This window comes from Bufo bufo, chromosome 7 (genome assembly GCF_905171765.1).
Source record: "Bufo bufo chromosome 7, aBufBuf1.1, whole genome shotgun sequence".
NCBI classification, from domain to species: domain Eukaryota; kingdom Metazoa; phylum Chordata; class Amphibia; order Anura; family Bufonidae; genus Bufo; species Bufo bufo.
Genome location: NC_053395.1, coordinates 218428881 through 218453672, shown reverse-complemented (window position 1 = coordinate 218453672; position 24792 = coordinate 218428881). Strand labels below are relative to the sequence as shown.

Below are 24792 nucleotides of genomic sequence, written 5' to 3'. Positions count from 1 at the left end.
AATTTTGGTGGATTTTAATATATAGCTGCTCATAGACGTAAGATGACTAACTCTTGATGATCTTATGTCTGTGGCCACCTTTAATGAGATTTTCCACCAAAATATTTTCACAAAAATCTGATTTATACAGCTGTGACTGATGAGATGTACTCTGAGTACTGTCCAGCCTCTTTGCCTTTCTCTTATTTCCCATCACTGCCAGTTGGGACCTTTTCCTGGAGCTTGCTTATAAAGTCCTGTGATCACAGCAGCCTCTGCACTGATTCGAACAGGATTTCTCTCTATCTCAGCAGTGTGAGAGATATGGGTTGCCATGTAATTTGGCAGTCTTGTAGCCTGAGCTATAGTTCCACTGTACCTTTAACATGGCAGACAGTGATATGATCTTTCTGTACGTGAATTGGGAAAGAGATCCCTGCAGAACAAACAGCTGAATGGCTATCTGAATTCAAAATTTTGGAGTATTTTAATATATAGTTGCTCACAGACATAAGATGATTCCCCCCGAAATACCATCCTATGTCTATGTCACCTTTAATGGGGTTATCCACCAAAATAATTTCACAAAAATCTGATTAATACAGCCGTTACTGATAAGGTGTACTCTGAGTACTGCCCAGCCACTTTGCCCTTTTCTCTGCCCTCTTGTCATGGCCAGTAGTTAGACTACCTGTCTGACAAACTGGCAGTATATCCAGAACAACCAAACTCCCTCACATGACTGTTCCCTCACAGCTGGATTTTCTCTGCATCTTGACAGCAGTCAGTGGAGTGGTTCTCCATCTCAGGCAGCACTATTAATCCGATTTTTCTAAAAAAATAAAATCAGGGAACCTCCTAATATGAGATATATCAGAGATGTAATGGCGTAGTGCAGAATATATATATTTTTTTCTTTTAAGCTGGATTTTTTTATGTAATCATTAGAAATATTATACAATAACAGACTGCTATATAGCTCACCTGATATTTCTCTGTAATTCTTATGAAAGATGTTTCCTCAGGTTCTGTAAGTGCCGAGCAGCAGAGGTTTTATTGATACTGTGACAGTTTGTAATGTTTGGAGGAAAAGCTTTCTATGATGGAAGTCAGCTCCTCCAACTATTTTAATTTATAAACCAAATAAATTATGAATGTATGTTCATGGAAAACTGTCTTTCTTTAAAAGAGTTATCTCATAATGAAACCATATAGTACATGACAATCTCTTTCTAACAAAGCTAGAACCATCCCTGGACCTCACATGGATCCAGAGATCTTCCCAGTCATTGCTCTGCTAGATTTATATCAAGCTGACAGCTCAGGGGAGTGTCTATCCTGGGAGGCGTGTCTCAGCTCTCCCTATCACAGCTCAGGGGGCGTGTCTCAGCTCTCCCTATCACAGCTCAGGAGGTGTGTCTCAGCTCTCCCTATCACAGCTCAGGAGGTGTGTCTCAGCTCTCCCTATCACAGCTCAGGAGGTGTGTCTCAGCTCTCCCTATCACAGCTCAGGAGGTGTGTCTCAGCTCTCCCTATCACAGCTCTGGAGGTGTGTCTCAGCTCTCCCTATCACAGCTCTGGAGGTGTGTCTCAGCTCTCCCTATCACAGCTCTGGAGGCGTGTCTCAGCTCTCCCTATCACAGCTCTGGAGGCGTGTCTCAGCTCTCCCTATCACAGCTCAGGAGGCGTGTCTCAGCTCTCCCTATCACAGCTCAGGGGGCGTGTCCCAGCTCTCCCTATCACAGCTCAGGAGGCAGTTGAAGGATGAAACTGAGCATGTGCGGCCATCTCAGTGAGCAGGACAAAGAAATAAGAAAAAGAACAAAGAGCAGGTGGCGCTATACAGATACATTTTATTGAATAACTCTGTGGCTATACCAAATTTTTTATTACATACAATTAAAAAAAAGTGTTCAGCTCCAGGTGCTAGTTTAGAAACTCTAGAATATTGTTCATGGGACAACCCCTTTAAATAGTTTACTAGAAATTATTTTAAAAGGATGGAAGAAATTGTTTGAGGTATAGTATAAGATCATTCAGATGGCAGGAGGCAGTCATGAAGCCAAAGTTTGGTTAGTCTGCAAGGTGGAATAAGAAAAGTTTACATAACCCTAAAACTAAAATTACAGTTTCCTCATAGGAGATGTTGGGTATGGAGATTGCTGCATTGTACAAAATACTCTCGCACTTCTGCCCTTGTGTTATGGACGCCAAAGATGAAAATGTACAAGCTGTCTGTCTGTTGAAGGAGCTTGCTTATAAAGTCCTGTGATTACAGCAGCCTCTGCACTGATTCATGTAGTTTTTTTTTTTTAGCAGTGTGAGACATGAGGATGGGGAAGTGGCCTGTAAGTTGTTACTCTTGTAGACTGGGTTATAACTCCACTGTACCTTTAACATGGCAGACAATGATAACATCTTTCTGTAAGTGAATTGGGAAGGAGATCTCTGTAGCACAAACGGCTGAACTTCTTTTAAAGAAAAGATATCTATGCAACATCTAAGAGCACAGTGACCTTTTAATTTTTCAATGAAGCAGATTTATCACCATTCTAAGCAATCCTGTGTAAGTACAGCGTAGTATGGGCACAGGTTCACTTTCTTATGTGCTTTGAGTGCTATGGGAGAAAAGCGCTGTACAAATGTTATTGTTGTTCTTATAAGCCCAGATGGCAACAATTGGCAGATAGCTACCCTGTTTCCCCGAAAATAAGACAGTGTCTTATATTAATTTTTGCTCCAAAAGATGCGCTAGGTCTTATTTTCAGGGGATGTCTTATTTTTCCATGACACGGGGATCAGAGGGGAGAATCAAAATGACACAGGAGAATCTGAAGGAAGATTACAATTTTAGTACCCTTTCTTATCCTCCTGTGTCATTTTGATTCCCCCCTCTGATCCCCCTGTGTCATTTTAAGTGATCCCCCTCCCCTGTGCCAGCGGACAGTGGATTATTTAGTCTCTCCCCCCTCCCACCTTCACCAGACATCCCCCACCACTTTATCAGACATTCCCCCCCCCCCCCCATACCTCAGTCACCCCTGTATGTCCGTGCCGGCCAGATTCCACACAATGTGCCCGACTCCTGCCCTGCGCAACTCACTCACATTTAGACAGTGAGTCAGCCAGACTCCGTCAGGGCAGAGCGAGCAGCAGGCGGCAGCTTGTCCTGGCAGTGGCGCGGGCTCTCTGATTTAAAGAGACCTCGCACCGCCTGAACAGCTCTGGCGGTGCTGCGGCCAATCAGTGAGCTGCGCGGCGGCGCCCGCCGCTACGATCGGGAGGAGTCAGATGCCTTGCAGTAACTTCTGGGACCTTATATTCCGGGGGGCCTTATTATCGAGGAGGCCTTATTTTCGGGGGGATGCCTTATATTTCAGCAAGAGGCAAAACTAGAGGTAGGTCTTATTTTCGGGGGATGTCTTATTTTCGGGGAAAGACGGTATGAAAGCATACAGTACACTGATAGTTATCACTACTAATTAAGGAGAATCCGGGGTCACACACTGGGTTTTGGGGAGTTTCTGGAGGTACTATTAATTTTTGTTGCCCTTTTTTAATTGCAGTTTTTTAGTCTGCAAAAGCATGCCAGCTCCAGATGTTACATGGAAGTCTATGGGAAATATTAAATGCAGGACAAATGCAAGTGTTTTTGTTTTGTTTTTGTAGTGCTTTTGGTGTCAACAGCATTTTTTTTTTAAATTCAAAAACAAATCGCAGCATGTTTTTTTTTTTTAACTCGTAGACCATTTGCCGTTTGACAAAACCACAGGTGGCACTATGTGTGGCATTTTTTAATGTCGTTTTTACATGGCTTTTTTTGTACCAATGTATTTTTTCCATACTGTGCCAGCAGATGGGGAAATACCTACACTCCTACATAAGAACACAAGGCACGCAAAGAAATGCCATTAATAAAATAAACCAGGCGCTCAAACACTTGAAAAAATAAAAATGTCCTCAAAATGCAGCACAAATCAGTTGTATTTGGATGTACCAGCAGGTTGAACCCTATTAAACCAGGTATACTGCCTGGTAGGGTTGATCATGCTGATTAAAATAATACTGGTCTTTTTTAAAACTGGTCGCAGCTTTCCAGAATAAAAGCCTTTATGAATATGAGGGCATCAGTGGCCAGCACTGGAGGTGCACCGAGGGGTTAGGTCTTTTTTTTTTTTTTTTAGGAACACTGCAACCGATTTTCACAAGCCTGCTATCTTTTTACTCGCCAAGATTAACCCTACCAGCCAGTATGTCTGGTTTAAGAGGCTTGATCCCGCTAGCAGGTGCTTTTTAAGGTCACACACATACGTACATCTGTCTACCATCCCCGTACTAATGGAATAGTGGCCGATGTTATGCACTTTGGGCGGAATTTATCCAGATCGGATTTTTAAGTCCGTTTTGCTTGCTTCTGCAGTGCGATTGTTTGCACCAAATTTATGAAATAGTGCAAGTGGTTTGATATTTTTGGTGCATCTTTAAAGGGGTTGTCCGGGTTCAGAGCTGAACCCGGACATACCCTTATTTTCACCCAGACAGCTACCCTGAGGCTAGCATCGGAGCATCTTATGCTCCTATGCGCTCCCGTGCCCTGCGCTAGATCGTGCACGGCACAGGCTTTTTTGTTTTCAATAACACACTGCCGGGCTGGAACTTCTGCCCGGCAGTGTGTTCGGTGACGTCACCGGCTCTGAGGGGCGGGCTTTAGCTCTGCCCTAGCCGTTTTACTGGCTAGGGCAGAGCTAAATCCCGCCCATCAGTGCCGGTGACGTCACCGGGGTTCCTGGCAGCCCCATGGAGAGCCCCAGTACGTCACCGGATCTCCAAAAAATGCCTTTGCCCTGCGCGATTTAGCGCAGGGCAAAGGAGAGCATCGGAGCATGAACTGCTCCGATGCTCGTGTCAGGGGGGCTGCCGGGGTGAAAATGGAGGGATGTCCGGGTTCAGCTCTGAACCCGGACAACCCCTTTAAGTATGACTAGAGATATTACTCCAGTTGTTATGCCAGCTGGAGTAACCTGTGTGATTTAGTTTTGTAAATCTGGCCTACACACCCACACCCAGTTGCAGATTTCTGCACAAGTAATCCAGAATTCTGGAGTGATAAATTCTCTCCTTTATTAAAATGGGTGGTCTCGCTTCAGCAAATGGCCTTTTATCATGTAGAGAAAGTTAATACAAGGCACTTACTAATATATTGTGATTCTCTATATTGCCGCCTTTGCGGGCTGGATTCATTTTTCCATCACATTATACACTGCTCGTTTCCATGGTTATGACCATCCTGCAATCCATCAGTGGTGGCCGTGCTTGCACACTATAGAAAAAGTAACAGCCTATGCACACTCCCGGCCAGACCTTTTTCTTAGGCCTCATGCACAGGACCGTTGTTTTATTCCGTGTCCGTTGTTCCGTTTTTCGTGATTTTCTGCGGACCCATGGGGCCAGATTTATCATTAGCTCAAGTCAGAATAATGTAGTGAAAAAGTCTAAAAAAAAATGCGCAAACGCGACTTTTTTCTGCTCTGCACTATGCGCGCCAGTTTTCTGAAAGTGGGCGTGTTTTCTTATGTAAATTAATCTCTAGACAGATTTACTTTTGGGACTATTTAAAAAGTCGCAAAAAAAAATCGTAATTTCACTCCAGTGAGGACCATGCTTATCTTATGAGACTTTTTAATAGAACATGCGACTTTTTCGTAAAGATGTGCGACTTTTGTAAAGCTGCTTACTGACGGATAAACTGCTACCGTCAAACCACATTTATTACAGTCTTAAAGGGCCGATCATAAAACTGACTTTAGCCATATGTGAAAGTGGAGTGAGCTGTCAGTCATGATAAATCTGGCCCATTGACTTTCAATGGGTCCGTTGAAAACTCTGCTGATGCACCGTTTGTCATCCGCGTCCATGATCCGTGGTTCCAGTCCGTCAAAAAAATATAACCTGTCCTATTATTTTCGCGGAAAACGGTTCGCGGACCCATTCAAGTCAATGGGACCGCTAAAAAAACACGGAGGCACACAAGATTGTTATCCGCGTCCGTTTTTTTTCCTATCATTTGCATGGCAAACCTGTCTTAGATTTTTTTTTTTTTTACTTTCCTTTATGTCTGGTGATCCTCCAAAAATAAAGGAAGACACACGGAAACAAAAACGGATCGCGGAACGGAACACAGCAACGGTCGTGTGCACGAGGCCTTATAGTGTGTAAGCTCGGCCACCGCTGCTGGATTTCAGGGTGGTCGTAACCATGGAAACGAGCAGTATATAATGTGATGGAAAAAACGAATCCAGCCAGCAAAGGAGGTAATATAGAGAATCGCAATACATTAGTAACTGCCTTGTATTAACTTTGCTGAAGTGAGAGGACCCCTTCAAGTGATGGCCTCTAACACCCCACATCCCCCACATCTTTCGGCTAGAACACCAGCAGTGGACTTGATCTCGTCTCTGCAGCGCTGAGCATAATTGGCTGCAGGGAGAAAACACTACAGAGGGATGGGGCTTTAAAGCACCTAAAATGAAAAAGCGGCGCATGCACAGTTGGCATTTGTGCTGCTCAGGAAGCAACAGCAGCAGAGCCTTTGTGCTTGCACCGCTTCTCGGAGCAATACTGCAGGCGTGAGATTGAAAGGGGTAGGTGAGAAGTCTGGCCCTGTCAATCAAGGGGAGGGGGAGTGTCTCGAGCAGCAGCTCCTGCCCCTCGCTGCTCAAGGAGGCTGCTTTTTGAACAAACTCCTGCTAGATATTCCACCATCAGCTGTAAGTGGTGTTACTAGGGTAAAACGGGACAACAGAACAGGAGAATGGGGTATTCTGATTACAAGTAAGCGAAGCAGCAGCACTCAATGTCAGGCAGCGGCTACAAAAGCAGGTAAGAGTTTAGAGTGTATACAAAGAGAGAAAAACCTGTGATTAGCTTTTTATGAAAACCTCATATTGAATATGGGATTCAGTTTTGTCTCCATATACCATAAAGGATACAGGAGAGCTAGAGAGAGGTCAGAGATGGGACACCAGTCAATTTAATTTTGGATAATTGATCAACCTGATAGAATGTGATGGACCTGGGTCATTATGGAATTCACCTTTTAGAGCTCAGGAAGACTTTGTTTCTGGTTTCTTTTCTGTGAAGACACACCCAGTGATGGAGAAACGTGAATGGAAAGTGAAAGCTCCGAGGGATTAAAAGAAGACGCCTTGGACAGTGATAGACACCTGACTTGGAGACATGTCTGACTGCTTTGAGCTGGGACCTATGACTGAGGACGAGGACAGGTTGGCGGTGGAGGCTCAGGTCAGAACTTTAAATATCTTGGAGGATGCCCTGAACAAGAAGCAGTGGCTGCTGGCAGAGCCGGGGAGAAACTATGGGCGGCGGGCGGCAGATGTTCCTCTCATCTGCCCACAGCTGGTAGAAGATCTTATTCAGACTCTGCAGCAGGTCCAGCTTCTCAAACACTACAGGACAAAGCTCGACGATGGGGTCTGCTCAGTCTACCCCATACCAACTGCGCCAGTCATTGGCTTATGCATGGAATTTTGGAAAAGACATGAGAATCTGAGCTTCTGCTCCTGCCCGGGGACACTGATCGCGGCAGCTGCTTGTCTTCTGGGGTATCATGATATTGATGCGAGAAGGTTCATGGCTGAAATGGAAGAACATGAGAGACCTAAGCTAAGGGCCAGCCGTATCTGTGCCGCGTTTGAGGTCTGGATGAGTCACAAAGGAAAATACGTCAGCGGCTCATATACCTGCTGCGGGGAGAAGTCCATAAACTCTGTCTGTGAGGACTCCGATATGAGGTAAATCTGGGAGTGGGACTTAGAGGTCTTCACGGGGTCAAGGACTGAAAAAGAGTGACCTGTTGAGTGGTGTGACATATAAAAGCATAAATATAGTCCCTATAATAATAAAAAAACAATCTAGACCTAGAATAGTTGGCCTGAGCTCGAATCCCAAAAACCATGTAAAATTATAAATCAAAAATGTACAAAATCTTTATTGATCAATTACTATAAAAAAAAACAATAAAAAGTACCACACAAAAAGATGGAAATTTGGAACTGCCGGGACACCTGGTGGACAGAGGGTGTAACAAAAACTTTTACAAAGACAGGTGCACTCTGCGGTCTTACTAAACCCTTATACTGATGTAAAATTGAGAGATTAGCCAACATATCCTACTGTGGAGGACATGTCTGAGCCCGAGCACCGCGCCAAGGTTTTTTAAGTAACGCTAAACCTACCTGTGCCGTATGGGCAATATCGGGAGCCAGTGGGCAAATTACAGGAGCGTAAGGTCTGACTCACAGACAACTCGCCAGTTACCTCCAGCATGTAGCCATGCTTACAATGGGATGACTACATGCTGGAGGTAACTGGTGAGTTGTCTGTGAGTCGGACCTTACGCTCCTGTAATTTGCCCACTGGCTTCCGATATTGCCCATACGGCACAGGTAGGTTTAGCGTTACTTAAAAAACCTTGGCGCGGTGCTCGGGCTCAGACATGTCCTCCACAGTAGGATATGTTGGCTAATCTCTCAATTTTACATCAGTATAAGGGTTTAGTAAGACCGCAGAGTGCACCTGTCTTTGTAAAAGTTATTGTTATTTTGTTTAATTGTTTATCACATCCACACATTTGCTATCCTGTGTAGGATGCTGCGGGCATCCTCCATTGTATGCATTTTTGCTGGGGATTGCCATTAGCAGCCGACCACAAGTGCAGGATCTGCAGTTTTTTTTGCAGATCTGTGTTTTTTGCGGACCGCAAAATACATACGATCGTGTGCATGAGCCTGTATACAAATAGGCCAGTATTTTAAGGGGAAACCCATGATTCACAGATACATATGACCAGGATTAAACCCCTTTGTCAGATCGGATCATGGCGGGTCATCGTCTGCAGCTGCATTCACTTAGAGCCGGTTCAGACCTGAGCGTTTTACAGCGCGTTCCTACGCGCTGTAAAACGCTCAACAAGGAGAAACCAATGCTTCCCTATTGGCATGGTTCTCACCTGGGCGTTTTACAGCGCGTACGATCGCGCTGTAAAACGCCCGACGCCCCAAGAAGTTCAGGAGCTTCTTTGGGGCGTCTTGTCGCGCGTTCCCGTACATAGACTTCCGGGAACGCGCGACAATGGGCGTTCGCATACTTCGGAGCCGCGTATGTCAGACGCCCGGAGAATCGCGCATACAGAGCGCTCAGGTCAGTACGCTCAGGTCTGAACCGGCTTTAAGACGCATTATGGGAGATTTATTAAAACAAGTGCAAATAAAAACAGGAGCAGTTGCCCATAGCAACCCAGAAAGTTGCACTTCTTAATTCCCAAAAGGTGCAATGTGACTGGTTGTTATCGGCAACTGCACCGCTTTTTCTTTGCACCAATTTTTGGAAAATTTCCACCCATCGAATTCCTAATACACAGACAACTACCCCATCGTGGCATTTCAGGAAAAGACTCGTTATCATGTGAAGATGTTTTGCTGAGGAGGAGAGGCGATGACCGCGTTAGATCTAATCATGGAAACTCATATGACAAAACTTTTTGGGGAAGCTGATTAAAAAAATATTTATATATGACCTTAGCAACCAAGTAACAGAAATGATTTTTGTAGAATTATCTGAATACAAAGTTTCATTTTGGCCATTAATATTCATCTAGGGGCGGAGCTGTGACAACCTCTCCATAACAAAAACTATGGTTGTCACCCTTTAAACTACATGATATAGTTTGTGTGGCTGCCGTGAATACCTGCAGAGAACTGAAAATATCCGCACTGAGAAACCAGGTCAGCTCATTAAACCACATTGTATGGAGTTCCCCTTTAAGTCATTTGGAATGTCTTTTCTGTTTAGGTTTTTTCTACATTGTATAATGGACGAGGAGCAGAAGGAACTTGCAGAAACTTCTAGAAAGACGACTCTGAAGATCCTACTTGATGCCCGGGACAAGAGGCTGGTTGTGGACGATGAAGTTCTGATCAGTCAACAGCAAGCCGTGGCCACGTTCCCCCTGATCACCAGGAACCTCCTAGAAGAACTAATAAAAAAACTGGAAAAGGTGACCTTTAAATGTGACATTAAGCCGAGTAACGAAGCGCTCATGGCCTACCCCGCCGCCCAGGACGTCATATATCTCTGCCCTTTCTTCTGGAAACAAAGCGTCCGGCTGCGTCCAGGATCTCGCCTTGGAACGTTGATCCTCTGTGCAGCCAAGATGTTGGGCTACAGTCATGTCCTTGGCGAGACAAGTCACCATGAAGAACCCACGGGGCACCAGGAACGTCGCCCAATCACGGCCGATGACATTTGTAGCGCATTCGAGAATTGGATGGTGCATCGGGCGCCGTACGTGAAGGGGTCCTACCCCTGCTGCGGGGAGACGGACGAGGACTCTGTGTGCAGAGAATCCTTCATGGGAAAAGCGTTAAGTAGTGTTTGCCAGGAGCGACAGGAGGAATAGATGAGGACGACAACCTTCATTACTGAGCCAAAGACCCTGTGGGCTGACCCTCCACGGCCAATGACGATGCCATAGAGTAAAGGGAGACTGGAAATTAAAGATACCCTAGTAAATCTCAGCTAGGGGGCGCAATGCTTACGACCGACAAGCCCAACCAGCTTTTGAAGGTGCTGAAAATGATACTCGCCTCTCTCTGAGCCCATTGGCTGTGACCCAGGGTCAGGGGCCCTTACATTTATTGGACATCATGGACTAGTGACTGATGGGACTACCGTCACTTTATAGTGCACACAGCGCCGCTCCTCACTCATGATTGCAAACCCGAGCCCATTATAGTGAAAGGTACTGGGTTCAGGAGTGGGGCTGTGTAGGAGCAGAATCGGAGGGATTACGGGGCTTTGCATAGCGCCAGAGCCCTAGATCTGCCTTCAGCACAGTAATTATCAGGGACCAATAATAATGTGATCTGTAGGAAAAATATGTCTTTAAATGAATACTTTTGTGTAAAAAAATGAAAATTTCTTTTTTTTCACCTTCTTAGCATTAATTTCTTTAAAAAACTAGTGGGTCAAAAAACTCATTACACCCATAGATAAATACGTTAAGAGGCCTAGTTTTTAAAATGGGTTCACTTTTGGGGGGTTCTATTATTCTGACACTTATAAACCTCTGCAAACTTGGCTTGTTGCAGGAAAAAATATGTACTTCAAAACAAATTTAATTTATGTTAAAATGTTAAGTCTCCTAAATAAAATAAAAAAGTAAACATTTTTTGTAAGTGCAGCCAAAATAAAGTAAAGATGTGGAAATATATTTCTGATAAAAATATTGAATAGTATTTATGTATGTATGTGAAATATTGCAGTTGAAAATAGGAAAATGTGTCAATTTTTTACAAATTTTCATAAATATTCAATTTTTTAATAAAGATACGCATATTTTATCGGTAGAATTTTACCACCTAAGTAAAGTACAATATGTGACGAGAAAACAATGTCAGAATTACTTTGATGTGCAAAACCGTTCTAAGCTAAAATGACACCTGTCAGATTTCCAAAATTTGGCTTGGTCATTCAGGCCCAAACAGGCTTGGTCACTAAGGGGTTAAGACTCCCCCTTTAATGTAGTATTTTGTCTATGATGCGTGCATGGTCCCTTGCAAATCAGTTCCACAAATGATTGGACTAACCCTTTAAGGGAACATTTTGTTTCCTTGCAAATCAGTCCCACAGCTCTCCACGCACAGGGGGTCCTCGGCTTTGTGGGGTCCTCTGCCTGTTAGGGCTCATGCACACAAACGTATTTTCAGTTTTTTTGGCGGAACCATTCATTGCAACGGGTCCACAAAAAAAAACGTAAGTTACTACGTGTGCATTCCGTTTCCATAAGTCTGTATTTCCATTCCGCAAAAAAATAGAACATGTCCTATTATTGTTCGTATTACGGACAAGGATAGGACTGTTCAATTAGGGGCCAGACGTTCCGTTCCGCAAAATAAAGAATGCACACGAACGTCATCCGTATTTTTTGCGGACCACAAAATACATACGGACGCAGTGAGAGGTCAGTCCTTCCTATTAGACTACAGACCAGCACAATAGTGAGTACAAGTGTCCCATCTTGCTTATAGATTCGCTCGGTCTCCAGCATGCTCCTCCTGCACAGAGCGTCGGTTTTGTCCGTAGTGCTCCTTTTAAAGGGGTTGTCCAGGATTAGAATATATTAAAAAATAGCACCATTCCTGTCCTCAGGTCATGCGTGGTATTGCAGTTCAGCTTCATTCACTTCTTCAGTGGAGCCGGGCTGCAATACCAGACACATCCTATGGCCAGGTGTGGCGCTGTTTTATTGGGATATGGATCCTTCCGGCACAAAAATGTAAAGACTTCAGGAAATGCTACCTGAGAACATTATGCAAATACCTTTCCCGCAGAAGGAAGAAAACGCTCCAGGAAGTCTATTTGCATATTTCTTTCTCCATGTCGCACATCTCCCTGCCTTCGTAGGACAGTGCAACCTGTAGCTTTAGAGCTGTGTGAAACTACAACTCCCAGCATGCTAGTAGTCGTAGTTTTGCAATGGCTGGACGGCTACAGGCTGTAGACCACTACCATGGAAGAAATAGGATAGGAGCTAGGCTATTATAGAGCAGCCCAGAATCCTGCCCTGCGCTGGTGAGGTCCAATGGACTGGAACCGACCTGTCCACGGTCTTAAGATACTGATCCTCAGGATCGGTCATCAATATTAGATCGGGGGGCCGACAACAGGTACCCTCACCATCAGCTGTATTCAGAATGGACAGAGCCAGAAGCAGGAAGCTCCGTCCACTGAATTTCTCACCATTTCAAGATCTCTGCATGCTGTCAGTGAATGGGAACATTTTTATTTACAATCAGAAGTTAAAACAAAAAAACTGGAAAACCTAACACTCCTCAAAGCTGAGGGTTTGTTACCATTAGAGCCAGTCTAGAGCATAAGCAGCACAGATCTCTCTTCTGACAGTTGCTACAATGTATCAGTGCATGTAAAATAGTTGTCCCGGGCCGTCGTGTGTATGAATAGGGCGGCCTTCTGCCGAGGGTTTAAGGTCCTGTTACAAATCCTGGTCATGTGATGGACGCGGGGCTGTGTGAAGGTTCCTATTGAATGACAGCAAGCAGAGACCTTGAAAACCCAAAACAAATTTGTACAGAAAGTATATTGGAGAACTGGAAAAAAAACATTCTACAAAGAAAATGTTTTATTTGCTAAAACCGGAATCCCCCTTTAATATCTCAGGAACAACGTAAGAAATAGATGTAGCGGGTAGAACATGAGATGCGCTGGAGAAGAATTGGGGGATTTGGCGATATTGCTGACGATCATTACGTCTCCAGGGATGAGTTTACATGTAGCGGCCAAACTGGGAGAAAACGCTTTTATTATTTGCCTTAAAGGGAAAGTCTTATGTATATAATTTATAATGTCATTAATTAGATGTCATTTGGAAGAAGAGAAATCGTGCAGGGTTTTTTTTTTTTTTTTTTTTTTACATGCTGTAGCTATTTATTATTATTTATATTTTTTTGACCGGGGCGGCCATATTGAAAGCACACGTGTCCTCCATATTAGACAGTACAGCCTGGTGTGTGCTTTATGGCAGCTGCGATGAATGGGAGCCATTGGTCAGAAATCCATAGGCTAATATGGACTACAGGAGGTGAACTACTACTACTACCCCCCCCCCCTCCTTCCGAGACCAGGGTACGGCATACACAGCTTCATCTGTGTGTAGGCGGTAAATAATTCACCTCATGTCGGACCAGTCATGCAGGCTTTTTCCCATCACCGCCAGTGTCTTGCAGAACATTTCTTCCTCCACCTTCAGAATGGCTGATATTCCAGACGGAGGCAACCGGCCGAGCAAGAACTGAATAGAATATTCTCCTACATGGAAATCACCTGAAGGTCACAGCAGAGCATGGAAATAAGTATGAGCAGCATAGACACCACGAAAGGCGGTGGACGACAATGAAACAAATTCCAAAAATAGTTCAATTAAAATGATTTTAAAAAAATGTAAGAACCCCAGATCAGACCTAAAGTCAGAACCCAAACCAGGCTCCTAAGTTAATTCAGATTCCAACCAGACCCCAGAAATAACCCTACAATTATCGGCTTCATGCACACAAACGTATTTTTTTCCCCGTGTCCGTTCAGTTTTTTTTTTTGTGCCCCATATGTGGAACCATTCACTTCAACGGGGCCGCAAAAAACCAGAAATGACTCTGTGTGCATTCCGTGTCTGTATGTTCGTTCAGCAAAAAAATAGAACATGTCCAATTATTGTCCGCATTACGGACTGTTCTATTAAGGGGAGGACATTCCGTTTCGCAAAAAAACGCCCGGTATCTGTGTTTTGCCGATCCGCAATTTGCAGACAGCAAAACATCCAACCGTCATGTGCTCGAGCCCTAAATCAGACCCCAGAGAAAGCCCTAGCTACACTTGGCACTTGGACCACAACCACTCAAGTAGAAAAAAAGCAGGATGGGGTAGCGGAGGATTCAAACCCCAGATCAGACTCCATATTAGGGCTCACGAACATATTTTCTTTCCGTGTCTGTTCCTTTTTGTGGACCGTATGCGGAACCATTCATTACAATCGGTCCGCAAGAAAATGGAAGTTACTCCGTGGGCATTCCGTTTCCGTATGTCTGTTCGCAAAAAAATAAAACGTGTCCTATTATTGTCCGCATTACGGACAAGGATAGGACTGTTCTATTAGGGGCCAGCTGTTCCGTTCCGCAAAATACGTAATGTACACGGACGTCATCTATTTTTTGCGGATCACAAAATACATACGGTCGTGTGCATGAGCCCTTAGAGTCAGAACCCAGCCCTGACCCCAGACCAGATATGAAAATGAATTTAGATCTCAGACCAGACCCCTAAGGCATCGTTCACATGAGCGATACGGATTCTCTCAGGATCAATTATCCCCTACCATACTGACACAGGGGAGAGCTTTTATTCTAAAGATCCCCCAAAATAGGAATAATTCCATGCTGCCCTCTAGTGGTTACATGTTAGTATTACACTACACCTCCCAGCAGGCTCTATTCACTTCTATGGAAGTTTGGATCTTCCTAGCTGCATCAGGTCCTGTTAGGCCTCTTTCACACGAGCGTGACGGATTGGCTAAGGATGCGTTCAGGGAAACCCGCACCATGTCGCAAGCAAGTTCAGTCAGTTTTGTCTGCGATTGCGTTTAGTTGTTCATTTTTTTTTGCAATGCATTTTGATGCGTTTTTCACGCGCGTGATAAAAAAGATCTGAAGGTTTACAAACAACATTCACTTCTATGGGGCCAGCGTTGCGTAAAAAAACGCAGAATATAGAACATGCTGCGATTTTCGCGCAACGCAGAACCGATGAGTGGAAAAAAAACGCTCGTGCACACAGCACAGACCCATTGAAAGGAATGGGTCAGGATTCAGTGCGGGTGCTGTGCGTTCACGCATTTCACCCACATGGAAAACTCGCTCGTGTGAAAGGGGCCTTAGTGTCAAGCAAAGAACATTTATCGTAGGAGAGATGCAAACTAATATGGAATCCCAATCTGCCAAAAAATGAATATATAAGTAAGATAGGCACACCAAAAATATAAATAATTGTATCACCAATTGTGTATTACAACACAAATGATAATAATAAAAATATTAAAAGAAAAATTAACAAAAAAAATGTAGTGATTCATTATTATTCATAATCCATTATTCCACATGATTAGACAGTCCATAAAATAACAAATAACTCTCCAAGCAGTAATTCATATAATGCATTTTGTTTGCATTTTTGAATGAAAAAATTAAAATAAAATACAGATATAGCAGATGACAGATAGATGTCCCAAAAGTTCATAAAAAAAATAATAAATAAAAATTCCCACAAACATGATCGAAACTTGATCTTTATAAACATAATTATTAGTAGATCTTCATGATTATATATTAGATAGTTCAGATATGGGAATTAGTGAATTCAGAGTCTTTGGAGCGAAATAATATAACGAGTCACTCGATATGAATGAAGCTCCACTCTATCGATTCGTTATTTAATAATGACGTCCATAGATGCAAATACTGCAGACACTGCTTAAAGGGGTATTCCCATCTCGGTGATCATAGGTTAAGTTAATAAATATATCCCATTGAGCTGGCTGCAGGTGAGGATGAAATAGCAAGATGGGAATACCCCTTTAATTGAATGTAAAAGATTCCAACAGCAACGTATTATAGCGCTTACTTTCTGAACCACAAATAGAGGTATCCGGGGCTGTGCACTTACCCCTACCTTTAGGTGTCCTCTTTAGAAGCACTTGTAAGTGGTATAAATGGCGCCCGGCGTTCTCCTATGAGTACACGTGTGAGCAGATGGGTGGTACTTAGTATCTTTCCTTTCTTTCTCCTACTGCTCACCAGGTGGATAGCTGCAGCGCTCAATACGTAGATTGAAGTATCTTTCATTAGATGAAACTGTCGACATGCCAACAATATATATATATATATCTCGTAGAGACATACAATACCAGACGCATTTCGGCGCTCCAGGCTCGTTCCTCCGGGAATAATAAAACGCATGTGTAAAGAAAAAACTCATCAGAATCGCATATATAAAAAAAAAATGTAAAAAAAATAAACTACATTTTTCCTATATATTTTAACTATATGATTTTAAACATGATCGATACAGAAAAAAATGAAAAAGAGATAAATGTGGGAATATTAAGTAGAAGATCTGATCCATTTACGTTTTTTTTTTTTTTTGTGAACCTATTGGCAAAGGATTCCAGTCCAGACTTTGAGTAATTATGAAACAATATAAATCAGCAAGGTAATTCACATGACATACAGTATCTCACAAAAGTGAGTCCACCCCTATTTTATTATATCTTTTCCTGGGACAACACTGAAGATATGACCCTTTGATACAATGTAAAGTAGTCAGTGTACGGCTTGTATAACGGTGTAAATTTGTTGTGCCCTCAAAATAACTCCACACACATCCATTAATGTCCAAACCGCTGGCAACAAAAGTGAGTACACCCCTAAGTGAAAATGGGCAAATTGTGCCCAAAGTGTCAATATTTTGTGTGGCCACCATTATTTTCCAGCACTGCCTTAACTCTCTTGGGCATGGAGTTCACTGGAGTTTTACAGGTTGTCATTGGATTCCTCTTCCACTCCTCCATAACGACATCACGGAGCTGGTGGATGTTAGAGACCTTGCGCTCCTCCACCTTCTGTTTGAGGATGCCCCACAGATGCTCAGTAGGGTTTAGGTCTGGAGACATGCTCGGCCAGTCCAGCACCTTTACCCTCAGTTTCTTTAGCACGGCAGTGGTCGTCTTGGAGGTGATTGGGGTGGTTATCATGTTGGAATACTGTCCTGCGGCCTAGTTTCTAAAGAGAGGGGACCATGCTCTGCTTCAGTAGGTCACAGTACATGTTGCCATTCATGGCTCCCTCAATGATCTGTATCTCCTCACAACCATGATACCCCGCCACCATGCTTGACTGTAGGCAGGACACACTGGTCTTTATGCTCCTCACCTGGTTGGACACCATCTGAACCAAACAAGTTTATGTTGGTCTCATCAGACCACTGCAAAAAAGGGGGTTAGTCAGCACCTCCCAGTGCGCAGGTGCACGCTGCCATGGCAAAGACCTAGAGGAAAAAAAGAGACAATGCAGCAGCACTCTGCAAATCAGACAAAGTACAACAATGCTTACAAAAATTATGGTGCTAATACTACGCTTATTTATAAAAGAGAGATGCTTGCATTTTTCCTCTAGGTCTTTGCCATGGCGGCGTGCACCTGCGCACTGGGAGGTGCTGACTAACCCCCTTTTTTTGCAGATTTACAATGCTGGAGATGTGGCACTCCAGCGAGTCGTGCACTCCTGATTAGCCTGTCTGCCCCATAGGCTGATTTTAATTACTTTCAGTATAAAGCTGTAGCCTTGGAAAATAAATGGTGTCTCTCTCACTGTACCACTTCTGGAATGGTGCACTACCCCTCAGCACTCCCAAATGCTGATATAGAGAAGTAGATATAAAGTTTGGATAGGGGTTGTCACTCAATATTAGGCAAACACATGATGGATGGGTATCCACATAAATTTTATAGGCTTAAAAATTAACACACTACAATATTACATATAAAACATTTCATTAAAAGCAATTAAAAATTATAAATAATACCGCACTAGGAGGTCATTAGCACTAGACCTATAATTCAGTAGCGCTATGAGTCCCTGAGGAACTATTTTCCAATGACACTGGAGCGCTTCCAGGAGCTATTACTGTTGTCAAATAGCTGCAAGTACTATAGTCCAGAAACGGTTGTAATAATGAATCTCAGTTATTAGTAAATCCACATTATAGACGGTACTTTACCGCTCCTGTAGCTGGTCCGCTTGTGCACCAAGTTTTCAGATGAAGTGCTCTGTTGTGAGCTGCAAGGACCTGTGGATAAGATCTGTATATGAAGTTCCCCACGCTCCTGGACATTCGTTGTAGCGGTGCCGCTTGATATTACCGCTTTGACCTTCCAGGACCTGTGTGGCGTCCCACGTGGTTTACTGGGCGGTCAGGTGATCTGTGATTCCAGGCGGGGTTTTCAAACTTCTTTAGCGTAGATAGCTTATTCCATAATCGTGTAGATATATGATTGTAAGTGCTTCTTCCTAGTAGTCCCTCACTGTCATTCACCAAACGCGTTTCGGGGTAAAGAGACCCCTTCCTCAGTGGCTTGACAGTGGAGGGGTAATGTCCTGTTTTATATAGTGTCCATAATTAACGAATATGGGTTGGGACATGGGTTGAACCAGTGAGGGACATCTTGAAGACCAGGAAGTCAAATCCAGATATTAAAACAGATTCTTTTCTTGTAACTAATTCACCACATTCTTTATATTAACAGATTTATCATTCAATTTTGCATATCATGCGGTGTATTTCACTTTGGTGCATATATGGAACTTAAAATATATAAAATCCGAAAAAAACGCATGTGCGGTTTTTATGCGTTTTCAATGCGTTTTTTTCCGGAATTAAGTTAAAATGGATCATATCATAAAACTGGATACATTGATGAGGTTAAGAATATAAAGTTAATTCGTTGTACACATACAAAATTCAGGAACGAGATAGGACTCATGTGTCAATATGCATACATAGCTGTTATAAATATTTTGTATATTATCTACATCCTTATACTATAGAACAATATTGAATATGGTGTCGGCACTTTTTCGGTTTCAATAACTTGTCTCAATATATCGATATAGATGTAAGGGGGCGCTGAGCTGACGGGAAAGAGAGATCTGGGTGCTGGTAAACAGCCTGACACAGATGTCTCTGTCCCACCAGGCCAAACGCCCCGTTTTATAGGAACGCGAATAGTTCCATGTCTGCATTTAGACCTTTTGGTAATAGGGTGTTGAACTCAAATATCCTCTTAGATTCCATCCTGGACATCTGGAGGATATGATTGCCTCCTCTCCATGTATATTTAACTTTTTCTAATGCCATATATTTTAGGCTGGATGGATCACTGGCATGATGATCTTTATAATGTTTTGATAATGAATGTAGTTCATATCGCTTCTTAATGTTTGCGACATGCTCTGACACTCTCTTTTTCAACGTTCGTTTTGTCCTGCCAATGTACTGTTTATGGCACGGACATTCAATTAAAGGGTTTCTGTCACCCCACAAAACTCATATATTTTTTTTTGGATAGTTAGATTCCTTATAGCGCGATATAGGAGAATATAATAGTCTTACTTACTTTCATGCGGCCGATTCTTTAGAAAACGAAGTTTTATAATATGCAAATCAGGGCTCTACCAGCAAGTAGGGCGTCTACTTGCTGGTAGCCGCAGCAGAAATCCGCCCCCTCCTCTTGTTGATTGACAGGGCCAGCCGTGATCTCCTCCTCCGGCCGGCCCTGTCAGTATTTCAAAAATCGTGCGCCTCTGTTTATTCGGCGCAGGCGCTCTGAGATGAGGCTCGTCTCCTCAGTGCGCCTGCGCCGATGACATCACCGAAAGAGAAGACGTCATCGGCGCAGGCGCACTGAGGGAGTGCTGAGGAGACGAGCCTCCTCATCTCAGAGCGCCTGCGCCGAATGACCAGAGGCGCGCGATTTTTGAAATACTGACAGGGCCGGCCGAAGGAGGAGATCACGGCTGGCCCTGTCAATCAACAAGAGGAGGGGGCGGATTTCTGCTGCGGCTACCAGCAAGTAGACGCCCTACTTGCTGGTAGAGCCCTGATTTGCATATTATAAAACTTCGTTTTCTAAAGAATCGGCCGCATGAAAGTAAGTAAGACTATTATATTCTCCTATATCGCGCTATAAGGAATCTAACTATCCAAAAAAAAAAAATATGAGTTTTGTGGGGTGACAGAAACCCTTTAAAAAAATAACACTCGTTGAGTCACATGTCAATCCTTCTTTGATATCCATTGAGAACGAATTTTGTGTCGACTGGGCTTTAGAAGTTTTTTTTGGGGAAGTTAGTGATTTTACAGTTGGAACATCGTCCACATCTGTAAAAACCACTAAAAGACAACCAGTTTTGTTTCTCTCGTGTAATACAATTTTTCTTTTTCACTGATGGGGCAACTTTGAGACCTAAATTGGGGACCTTAGTGTATGATATTTGAGGTATGGTATTTAATAAGGGTCCAACTATCTTATCCCCAAGCAGATGATGCCAATATTTCTTAATCACTCTCTCCATGCCTTTGTATTGTGCATGGAAAGGTAAAATAATTCTCAATGTGTCTTCTGTTGTTTCTTTCTGCCTGGGGACAAAAAAGTCCTCCCTCCTCATTACTCTAACTTCCTCCAATGATCCCTCCAACAGATGAATAGGATATTGTTTTTCCATAAATTGTTGTTTTAGTGTCTCTGCTTCCATCTCAAATTGTGATTCTTGAGTACAATTACGTTTTATCCTTCTAAACTGGCTTTTTGGCACATTAGTCAGCCATCTAGGTAAATGGCAGCTTGTGTATAATATGTAACTGTTTTTAGTCACTGCTTTTTGATATGTGTTACATATAAGTTTATTATCTTCCACTGTGATGTTGAGATCTAGGAATTGTATGTTTGCCACACTAGTAGTGGAGGTAAATTTGAGGTTCCAATTATTTTCATTTATTTCTTCCAAGAAGGATGATAATGCTGTGGCTGTATCCTGCCATATAAATATTACATCATCTATGTACCTTCGCCATAGTACCAGACCCGCCCCTAATATCGGTCTGATGGTAGTGGCTTCCCATTGGGCCATAACTAGGGGCGAATCTGGTACCCATGGCAGTTCCTTTTCTTTGCACATAGAATTCCTCATTAAATGAAAAATAGTTATGTGTCAATATGTATTCAACTCCCTCTATCGTGTATAGAAGCAGCTGTAGCCTGCTCTCACTACATTCATTGGAAGCTGGCTAGGGCTCAGCATGCATGTTGGTACCTGCATCCCTTGTAATGAAGGCCATTTTGGCACAAAAAATGGAAAAAGGCAGAGTGGATCCAACATGCATGTGGGTCCAACACTCCCTGAATTTTATGGCGGTCATTATGGCGCATAACAGGTAGTATTTAGTGTTAGGACCCGTCTAACAGAGATCGCCTTGACGTTCGGCAGACGGGCTTAGATGGTTTTGTACAAAATGCATTGTCCAAGCATCTCGCTTTTATATATAAGCGTAGTATTAGCACCATAATTTTTGTAAGCATTGTTGTACTTTGTCTGATTTGCAGAGTGCTGCTGCATTGTCTCTTTTTTTCCTCTCATCAGACAACAGGACATGGTTCCAGTAATCCATGTCCTGTTCAGCAAACTGTTTGCAGGCTTTCTTGTGCATCATCTTCAGAAGAGGTTTCCTTCTGGGACGACAGCCATGCAGACTAATTTGATGCAGTGTGCGGCTTATGGTCTGAGAACTGACAGGCGGACCCCTCCCCCGTAACTTCTGCAGCAATGCTGGCAGCACTCATATGTCTACAGTATTTTGATACAACAACCTCTGTATATGACGCCAAGAACGTGCACTCAACTTCTTCGGTCGACCATGGCGAGGCCTGTTCTGAGTGGAACCTGTCTTGTTAAAACGCTGTATGGTCTTGGCCACCACGCTGCAGCTCAGTTTCAGGGTGTTGGCGATCTTCTTATAGCCTCGGCCATCTTTATGTAGACTCAGGCATGCTCAACCTGCGGCCCTCCAGCTGTTGTAAAACTACAGCTCCCACAATGCCCCGCTGTATGCTGTTCAGGCATGCTGGGAGTTGTAGTTTTGCAACAGCTGGAGGGCCGCAGGTTGAGAATGCCTAATTGTAGAGCAACAATTCTTTTATTCAGATCCTCAGAGAGTTATTTGCCATGAGGAGCCATGTTGAACCTCCAGTGACCAGTGTGAGAGTGATAACCCCAAATGTAACACACCTGCTCCCCATTCACACCTGAGACCTTATAACACTAATGAGTCACATGACACCGGGGAGGGAAAATGACTGACTAATTGGGTACAATGTGGCCATTTTTACTTAGGGGTGTACTCACGTTTGTTGCCAGCGGTTTGGACATTAATGGCTGTGTGTGGAGTTATTTTAAGGGCACAACAAATTTACACCGTTATACAAGCCGTACACGGACTACTCTACATTGTATCAAAGTGTCAGATCTTCAGCGTTGTCCCATGAAAAGATATGATAACATATTGACAAAAATCTGAGGGGTGGACTCAGTTTTGTGAGATACTGTACAGCCACTGAGGAAGGAGCTCCGAAAAACACGTCTGGCTATGTATGTCACTGTGTGATATATATTTTGTTGGCATGTCGACAGTTTCATCTTATGAAAGATACTTCTACCCTCAACGCAATCTACGTATTGAGCGCTGCAGCTATCCACCTGGTGAGCAGTAGGGGAAAGATACTAAGTACCACCCATCTGCTCACACGTGTACTCATAGGAGAACGCCGGGCGCCATTTATACCACTTACAAGTGCTTCTAAAGAGGACACCTAAAGGTAGGGGTAAGTGCACAGCCCTGGATACCTCTATTTGTGGTTCAGAAAGTAAGCGCTATAATACGTTGCTGTTGGAATCTTTTACATTCAATATAAAGGGGTATTCCCATCTTGCTATTTCATCCTCACCTGCAGCCAGCTCTGCCGTTCACTTCCTGCGGCTTAGGCTGGGCGGGCTTAGGCAGTTTGAGTGAAGGCCGGCCACGCCTCCTTATGACATCACTCTGAGACCTCAGTCCTTGCGTGCTCGTTCATGTGGACTGTATGAGTCATCAGCAGCCTGCTTTTCCATGTGCCGCTCAAATGTACAATGTCCTCCTATTCCCTAAATGTGGACCCTTTGTTCTATCCACTCCATATTTGTCTTCCCCCTATGTTCCTATATTCCATAATGGAGTTCCCCAATTGCTGTTGATTCCCTTTATTATCATATATTGTTATATCGTTGGTGGATTTGGTGGTGCATATAGTGCTTTAAAAATAATACTCATCCTCTTTTGAACTTGCCTCCGGTCCTTCTTCGGCACGTCCTTACGCGCCTCTGTAGTTTCGTCAGTCGCGCATGCGCAGATATATATTCTTTTGTGCCGCTGCTAAAATTGAGCGGCGCACGCGCGGCTCTGTTTTGGCCGTGGCACTAAGGAATAAATATCAGCGCATGCAAGGCCACCCCGCGCCGCGCTCGTTCGCGATGACATGGAGAGGCCGGGCACTGGATGGAGCTAGTTCTTCCGTGCAAGTGCAGCCCATGGATGCGGCAGCCAAGAGGTGGCCGTATCCATAGGATACCAAACATATACAATGAGGTAGGAGGCAACAAATTTTAGGGGGAACGCTTGGAAATTTCTAATAAGATAGATTTACAAAAATGCTCAATGGGATATATTTATTAACTTAAACTATGATCACCGAGATGGGAATACCCCTTTAAGCAGTGTCTGCAGTATTTGCATCTATGGACGTCATTATTAAGTAACGAATCGATATGAATGAAGCTCCACTCTATCGAGTGACTCGTTATATTATTTCGCTCCAAAGACTCTGAATTCACTAATTCCCATATCTGAACTATCTAATATATAATCATGAAGATCTACTAATAATTATGTTTATAAAGATCAAGTTTCGATCAGGTTTGTGGGAAATTTTTATTTTTTTAATAAACTTTTGGGACATTTTCATCTGTCATTTGATATAGATATGTTTATTTTTTCATTCAAAAATTAAAACAAAACGCATTATATGAATTACTGCTTGGAGAGTTATTTGTTATTTTATGACTGTCTAATTATGTGGAATAATGGATTATGAATAATAATGAATCACTACAGGTTTGGTTTTTTTTCATGTTTCTTTTTATATTTGTATTACTATTATTTGTGTTGTAATACACAATTGGTGATACAATTTGTTTGATGTTAATACATACATACCAGAAGGAGGAGTGCCTATATATTTATATATTCATTTTTGGAAGATTGGGATTGGGTGACCCAAATTGATAGTGAACCCTCCAATATCCAATACGCACTAAATGTGAGCCGTGCCATTTAATAATTAATATGGAATCCCGTTGCGATTTGGGTTATGTTACTTGGACCACCTTTATAATGGACCTTCTTATCCATCCTTTAAGTATACAGAATACGCCCCCTACACTATGCAGTATAACCAAGAGCTCAGGGAGTATGGGGAACCATACATGAGCCCGGATATTACCAAAGAATGTGAAGAGGGGCCCC

The 24792-nt window shown here is 43.2% G+C and overlaps 1 protein-coding gene across 1 annotated transcript; it reads left to right on the top strand.

The window, feature by feature from the left end:
- Positions 1 to 7009: 7009 nt before the first annotated feature.
- Positions 7010 to 10871, top strand: LOC121007822. Its single transcript, XM_040440049.1, has 2 exons — positions 7010 to 7790; positions 9850 to 10871. The coding sequence occupies exons 1-2, from the start codon at positions 7216 to 7218 to the stop codon at positions 10454 to 10456; spliced, it is 1182 nt and encodes a 393-aa protein (XP_040295983.1). The 5' UTR covers positions 7010 to 7215; the 3' UTR covers positions 10457 to 10871.
- Positions 10872 to 24792: the final 13921 nt, after the last annotated feature.

Bases quoted from the DNA above. Each gene is read 5' to 3' on its own strand.
- LOC121007822 (XM_040440049.1), top strand. From the start codon at position 7,216: ATGTCTGACTGCTTTGAGCTGGGACCTATGACTGAGGACGAGGACAGG. The intron at 7,791-9,849 runs GTAAATCTGGGA...TTTTCTGTTTAG, and splicing joins TGTGAGGACTCCGATATGAG to GTTTTTTCTACATTGTATAA.